Source organism: Sus scrofa, chromosome 2 (assembly GCF_054392235.1).
Source record: "Sus scrofa isolate SSC_HxYL_T2T_F1_AM1 chromosome 2, Sscrofa_HxYL_maternal_Yorkshire_Landrace_v2.0, whole genome shotgun sequence".
Lineage (NCBI taxonomy): Eukaryota > Metazoa > Chordata > Mammalia > Artiodactyla > Suidae > Sus > Sus scrofa.
Genome location: NC_139384.1, coordinates 63,294,824 through 63,302,644, shown reverse-complemented (window position 1 = coordinate 63,302,644; position 7,821 = coordinate 63,294,824). Strand labels below are relative to the sequence as shown.

Below are 7,821 nucleotides of genomic sequence, written 5' to 3'. Positions count from 1 at the left end.
GAGGCAAAATAAAGTGACTGTTCAGAAGTCATTACAACCCAAAAGCAATCATCTTTAAGTAATCTAAGGGAGATTATCCAGAGTAGATTTGACTTAATCTGTCAGAGACCTTTAAAAGAGGACTTCTGCCATGAGGTTGTAGGTTCGATCACAGGCCTCCCTCAGTGGTTTAAGGATCTGTCATTGCCGTGTGCTGTGATGTAGGTCACAGATGCGGCTTGGATACCACCACGTTGCTGTGGCTCTGGCATAGGCCGACAGCTACAGCTCCGATTGGATACCTAGTCTGGGCACCTCCATGTGACATGGCTGCAGCTGTAAAAAAAGCAAAAGATTTTTAAAAAAATTTTAAAAAGAGGACTTCTGGTTTTGCTGAGGTCAGAGAAACTCACTTCCTAGCCTTGAATAAGCAGGCTGATATGAGTTATTCAGGTGCAAAGAAATTAATTATTTCAACAACTACATAAGCTTGTAAAATGATCCTGATCATCAGGTGAAACAGCAACTCCAGCAAGAATGTGGATTTCTACCTTATGATACCATAAGCAGAATACCCAGTTTATCCATGCCATAATTTCTACCCATATATACTGTGACATAATAAATAATTTTACTTAGAATTCCTAGGTCCTGTTACTTTTTTGCAGCAAAGTAAACCTAATATAGTGGATATATTACATTTAATTTTTACCTTTTTCATTTTTTTTGGTCTTTTTTTTAAGATGGCACCTGTGGCATGTGGAGGTTCACAGGCTAGGGATACAATTGGAGCTATCGCTGCCAGCCTACACCACAGCCACAGCAACTAGGGATCCAAGTCACATCTGTAACCTACACCACAGCTCAAAGCAATGCTGGATCCTTAACCCACTGAGCAAGGCCAGGGATTGAAACCACACCCTCATGGGTCTAGTGGGGATTTGCTAACCTCTAACCTCTGAGCCATGATGGGAACTACACTTCCACTTTCCTGAGGTAAGAGAGACTCTCTTCCTAACCTTGAATAAGCAGACTGATATGACTTATGTAGGTGCAAAGACATTATTTCAACAATTACATGAGCTTGTAAAATGATTCTGATCATCAGATGAAACTGCAGCCCCAGAAGGAATCTGGATTTCTACCTTGTGATACCCTAAACAGAATACACAGCTTATCCATGCCATAACTTCTATCCATATATTGTGACTTAATAAATATTATTTAGAATTCCTAAGTTTGTCTTAGTTTGTTATGCAGCAAAGGAAACCTAATACAGTGGGTATGTCACATTGAAATTTAAAATTAATAGTATTCATATTAAAACATATTGAATTTTCTCATAAATACACAGGAATCTCCAGAATTGTGCTATACTTCATATCAATATCATTACTACAAATCTAGCGCAATGTCACATGTGGAATTTTTACAAAATATTATGCTGGAAAACTTAGATTTTTCTATTTATAAAATTGAAAAATTTTAATATAATTGCAGTGCAAATCCGTACAAGGACTGAGATATCTGAGGATAAAAATCCAAGCATTGTGGATTCATGTTCTTATTTTGGTTTCCCATGCATAAGGCTAATGTCTATAGAGAGAGAAAATAAATGGTAGGTCCCCAGTTCTACAATATCCAGAAGAGGGGAAGTTTCCATTACCTAGACTCAATAAACTTAACCATAAAGCTAATTTCTTTCTGCCCTTTGCAGGTAAAGTGTATTAATTTCATAATAATCTTATAAACAAATTCATAACCTTGTATATAATTAACTTGGTTATTCAAATTAACAAAATGATCAATCCAAGATATGAAATTGGGATCAGGAGAATGTTTTGTTTGGCAAAAGGTTAAACTACTACATGTTCGAAAACACAGAACATTTATCAGTGCTCTGTTTGATTATGGCATTATGCAATATTGGGTAAATGCCTCTAATGTCTGAAGTGGTATTGTATGAAATAAAATATACAATTGTGCACATATTCTTGCAGCACATATTTACTTATAGTCATATATTGAATGTCCCATAACAAAAGAAATATAATGAACACATGCTTGCCTATAAAATATTCTTTTAAGACCATATGTACAGCATATGAAAGTTCCAAGGCTAGGGGCTGAATCAGAGCTACAGTTTCTGGCCTACACCACAGCCTCTGCAAACCAGATCGGAGCCGCATCTGCAACTTACGCTATAGATCACAGCAATGCCTGATCCTTAACCCACTGAGTGAGGCCAGGGATCAAACTTGCATCCATGTGGTCACAAGTGGGATTCAGTACTGCTGAGCCACAATGGAAACTCCCAAAATCTCTTGCTGTAAAGATGGTTATGTTTGGGGTGTTAAATTCAATTGTTAAATATATAAATGTAAGCATAAAGCAAAACTATAGGGAAAAATTTATTAGGCAATTTTCTCTCCAGATTTTCCCTTCCTTAATACCTTGATGAATGCTCTATACACTTCCTTGTTGCGGAGACTATAGATAAGGGGATTCAGCATGGGAGTAAGGATAGTGTAGAAGGCTGACACCATCCTGTCCTCCGTCGGGGAACGATCAGAAATAGGTCGCATATATATGAACATGGCAGCTCCATAGTACATCCCCACCACCATGAGGTGGGAGGAACAGGTGGCAAAAGCTCTGCTGCGACCCTCTCCAGATCTCATGCGAATGACAGCCAGAATAACATGAGCGTAGGATGCAATGATGACTGCTACAGGGAAAAGAAGCATGATTACACAGCAAATAAACATTAACCTTTCAAAGAGCAATGTGTCAGTGCATGAAAGAGTGAGAAGGGCAGGGACATCACAGAAAAAATGGGGTATTTCTCGAGCACCACAATATGGGAAAGACAATGCAACAGCAATAACAATTACACCATCAAGAAGGCCAATGATCCAGGAGGGAACAGCCATGAGACAGCAGATCTTCTGGCTCATGAGAACTGAGTAACGTAACGGGTGGCAAATGGCTATGTACCGGTCATAGGCCATTGCAGCCAACAGGAAACATTCAGATCCAAGCAGGGACACAAATAAGAACATCTGGGTTCCACAGCCAGCCAAAGAGATGGACTTCCTTCCAGACAAGTAGTTGAAGGCCATCTTGGGTACAGTGGTGCAGACAAGCATGAGGTCCATGAGGGAGAGTTGGCTGAGGAACAAGTACATGGGGATGTGGAGCTGGGTGTCCAGGTAGATGAGGAGAACCATAACAGTGTTTCCCATGAAGGCCACTGTGAAGATGCTCAAGACAAGACAGAAGAGGAAGATGTGTGTGGGGCTGTGATCAAATATTCCCAGTAGGATGAATTCAGAGTTGAAACTCTGATTCTCCCAAGCCATGATAAATATGTTCACTGTGGAGAATTCAATATGCAAGAAATGATTGCAATTACATTTATGGAAATAGCAATGATTTCAAGTCTAAATCACCACATCTAATACAGTATCTACATACGGGAAAATTATATCTCTGGGCATCACGTTTTATTTGTAGAGCAGAGACATTAAAGCTTATTTTTAGCCTGAGTGATTTGTATAAAGCATATAGTAACATTCCTAATTAGTTTCATCTTTCTAACATAGGAAGTTGCTCAAGAATCATAAATATAAATTTGGCAATCAGTCAGATGACATATGTGGTGTAAATTTTCCCTCAGAAATACATTAAATCCTATCAGGACTCATGAACTGCTGAGAAGTGAATGAGATTTTCTGTTCTTTTTTTTCCCATGTGGGACTTTGCAGATCACACTATGATTCTAACAACATTATTTCTATCAAAGTTTGGAAGGAAGCATGTACTGGTAGAAATGAGCCTGGATTTTATCAGTCAAATGTCAAGTAATGAGAAGACATTGATCATGAAGAATTCCATTAAATTAGGTCTATTGTTAATAATGTTGAATTGTAGTGGACGTAGTTGCTCATTAATATACACAGCCCTCACTGCATCTTTTAAATTAAGGTGTATCCTTGAGATATTCTGGTATAGGTTTTTATTTTTTTTCCTGGATAAACAGACTAGATGAGCACCTGGAACTGATTATCATAGCTGAGCAAATTTAGACAATTAATTTCTCCAAGCATTATTTTCTACTCTGTAATTTTTAAATATATTTTTATCTATGTTAAGACTAAATAGGATCACACTGTAATGTATGAACATTCCCATGGATATAGTTTGTACAATATAATTATTTTTTAAATAAATAAATAAATAAATATAATACGATGGAAAAGATAAGGCTCTAACTTTAGCTTGGCCTATCCTAGTCTATGTCAATTCAGCTCTTCTATTTCACCAGCAAAATTCTTTCAGGGGATATTTTGGCTACACAGTAGCATATATTAATTTTTAATTTTCATGTCAACTTTTCTTTCTTTCTTTCTTTCCTTCTTTCTTCCATCCTTCCTTCTTCCTTTCTTTCTTTCTTCTCTCTTAAGTCGTGAGGGCATTGGCTTCCTTTCTTTGTTTTGCCATAAGCTTTCCCTCCTCTGGAAATAACTTAGAGGAGTACCTAGCATATTTGTCTTGGCTTTGGAAAAAATAATCCATATGGCCCTGCCAAAATTTCTAAAAATGTGCATTTAAAAACAATATTATTATGCATGATTTTACCTGTTTATTACTAACACCTTGCAAAAGCAATCATATTAGCCTAAAACCACTTGAAGTGTTCCTACACTGTTAGATGTAAAATCAAACAAATGGTAATGAACATGTAATCCACACAAATAAGTGTGGAACATATTTTCCAAAAGATCACTGAATTTTTTCAATGCACTCAAACTGTTTCAACCAATCAATGTCTACTCAACTCGCTCATAGGATGTGTGCATGTGTGTGTGTGTGTGTGTGTGTGTGTGTGTGTATGTACTTATGTGTGTGCATATATAGATAGGTATATACATGATTAAAATATTCCATGCTACTAAATATTTATAAAAAGTTGGCCTGCCATAAATTTCACTTACTTATTTAGTTTTTTATTATTATTAAATCCTTAAATTCTAAGTCACCAGGGACCTCCATACCATATGCTTTATATGAGAACAATTTATAGAAAATATTTTATAGAAAATAATGAAATAAATGTCTCTGGCATATACATTTCGGCATACATATTTGCTTTCAATCTATAACTGATAAATGTGCATTTTGATTTTATTAGGGATGGTTATATATTAATTGGCAATATTACACTGTTGGTATTTTTATATACTTCTTATGGAAGTGAAACATATTTATGTATGGAATGAATTCATTTTAAACGTTCCATGGATAAGATTTCATACATGTCTAAACCTATGTGATGACAATGCAGGTCATGTGATGACCATGTTTCCAAAGGATTTCCTCACAGTAGAGCAAAATCAGTTACCCTCCAGACACAACCTATAGTTTAATATCTGTCTTGCAGGCTTTTGTTTTACCTGTTTTTGAGCTGACATAAATCATACAGTGTGTTCTCTTTTGTTTTTATAAAACAAGAACCAATCACACCCCTACCCTGATGCTCTGTAGCTCACTCATTGACTCAGCTCATTCCTAGCCACATTGACTTCCTTGTTTCTGGAACAGATTCCTAATCTGTGTGTTTTTATACCAGAAGTTCCCTCTGACCATCCTCTATTCCTTAGACCAAATTCTTCACTGCTTTTAAGCTGTTACTCAAATGCTCTTTTCTACTTAATAAATATTTATGACCTCTCTCTAAATATGTTAATTACCTTGCCTTTTTTTTTCTTTCTTTTTTCCCCTTCCCTTTATTATTTCTGCCATCTGAGACTATATTAACTTATTTGTTTTTGTTTGTCTCTCCTCATTAGGATATAAATTTCATAAAAGCAGAGATTTAATGAGTCATAGTCAGTTTATGGATTGAAATATACTGCCCAGAAGGAACTCAATGTATCCCACTTGAGTCTGTGTAATTACTGCCCATATAAACACTATGTATTTTCTATTTTGATTTCTCTCATGTTTTTATGTTTAGATGCCTAATTTTTTTTTCAAAACTCTGTTTTGAAATGTAAATGCTATGTAAAAATATTTAGGGAATTAACATACATCAGATCACCTCCTGGTTTTTATTTTTTCCATTTTCTTTTCTTTTCTACAAAGTAAGTTTCCAAGCAAACATACTTCATTCTTGAGTTATAGAAAAATATATAAGATTGACAACTCTTTCATGTTTTAATTAGAAAATTAAATAGTCTTTAAATTAAGTGATTAAGAGCGCCATGAAAGCAATACATTAGCCAAAGGAGCTCAATGGATCAGATACTTCTTTACCTGTATTTGACTTCTTGTTTACCTTTTTGCCTAATCAGGACCATACAGTGCTATTAAGCCTCAGTCCCATTCATATGGCTGACATCACCTGAGAAACTGAAAATTTGCTGCCATCCTACAGTTCACTCTATGTCCTAACCTCCAAATCAAATTTCTTTGGAGTAGTTTGATAAAGGAGAGATTGCTTAAGTGATTGCTGTAATCATTGAGCACTCTGTTGCCCTTGTCCCTGTTATTAACAAATGACAAGACCTGACTCTATAGTTAGGTCTCATTTTCCATCTGAGTTTTTGCTAATAGCATTATTTCATAACCCTGTGTTCATTAACAAACTCTGTTTTATTTTATTTTAATTTTTTTTCTTTTTACAGTATACCTGTGGCATATGGAATTTCCCAGGCTAGAGGTCCAATTGGAGTTGCAGCTGCAAGCTTATGCCACAACCACAGCAATGCAGGATCACAGATGCGTCTGTGGCCTATGCCACAGCCCACTAAGTGAGGCTAGGGATGGAACCTGCAGATTCATGGACACTAGGTGGAGCTTTCAATGCATTGAGCCACAATGGGAATTCTCCTGTTTATTTTAATACTCTGGCTCTTCATAGTCTGTACACATAAGTAAAATCCTGTCTTCACTTAGTCAATATTTGGACCCTCATAAAGAAAAGCAGTATGGACAATAAAATGAATCAAGACTTCTTAGTCTCTATTACTCTCAGGATTTTGAACAATGAGATTTGTAGTTTTAAATTATTTCTCAATAGAGCAACAAAATATTTAAAGTTAGTAAGCACAGGGGTGAAGCCTATGTTGTCCTATGATTTTTCCATGGTTTCCTATTGTTTCAATCTAAACATTAATAGAATGTTCATAGAATGATATAGGAATATTATTTTATTATACATATTGTATAACCTGACTTTTTTCTCTATCAGTGCCACAAACTCTCCTTACTGCCCTACTGCAGGAAACTAGAGGGAAAAACATTTTGTGGTTGGCATGGCACTTATTTCAAAATACAGTCAACACAGACGCCTCCAAATGAAACTTAGGTTAAGCAAAGCCTTAGTCAGTTGTGATATATATATATATATATATATATCAGCCTTAGTTGTGATATATATATATATATATATATATATATATATATATATATATAGGGAGAGAGAGAGAGAGAGAGAGAGAGAAGGGGAGTGGGAGAGAGAAGGGGAGAGAGAGAATAATATCTTTGTATAGATGGTAAGGTATTCACCATATATATATGGTGTAAAAATTTCCTCAGTCTTATTAATATCATGACTTCCCATCAAATCTTCATTGGTATGGACTAAAGAGCCATTTTTTACTACCAATACCTTTAAAAACATACAGCACAACTGAGGCTAAACAGTTAATGTATGTATTTATTTATCTATTTATTTTTTAATTTTATTTTATTTTTAATATTTATTTATTTATTTTATCCTTGTACTTAATGTTTGGAAGGGAAATGAAAGGAACTGAAGTGAGCAGAAGAGAGGAA

General features: G+C 35.5%; 1 protein-coding gene across 1 annotated transcript; it reads right to left on the bottom strand.

The window, feature by feature from the left end:
- Positions 1-2,393: 2,393 nt before the first annotated feature.
- Positions 2,394-3,341, bottom strand: LOC100518301 (olfactory receptor 2M3-like). The gene has a single exon (XM_003124378.3). The coding sequence runs from the start codon at positions 3,339-3,341 to the stop codon at positions 2,394-2,396; it is 948 nt and encodes a 315-aa protein (XP_003124426.3).
- Positions 3,342-7,821: the final 4,480 nt, after the last annotated feature.

What these genes read in the sequence shown, in the direction of transcription:
- LOC100518301 (XM_003124378.3), bottom strand. Translation starts at nt 3,341, where the DNA reads ATGGCTTGGGAGAATCAGAGTTTCAACTCTGAATTCATCCTACTGGGA.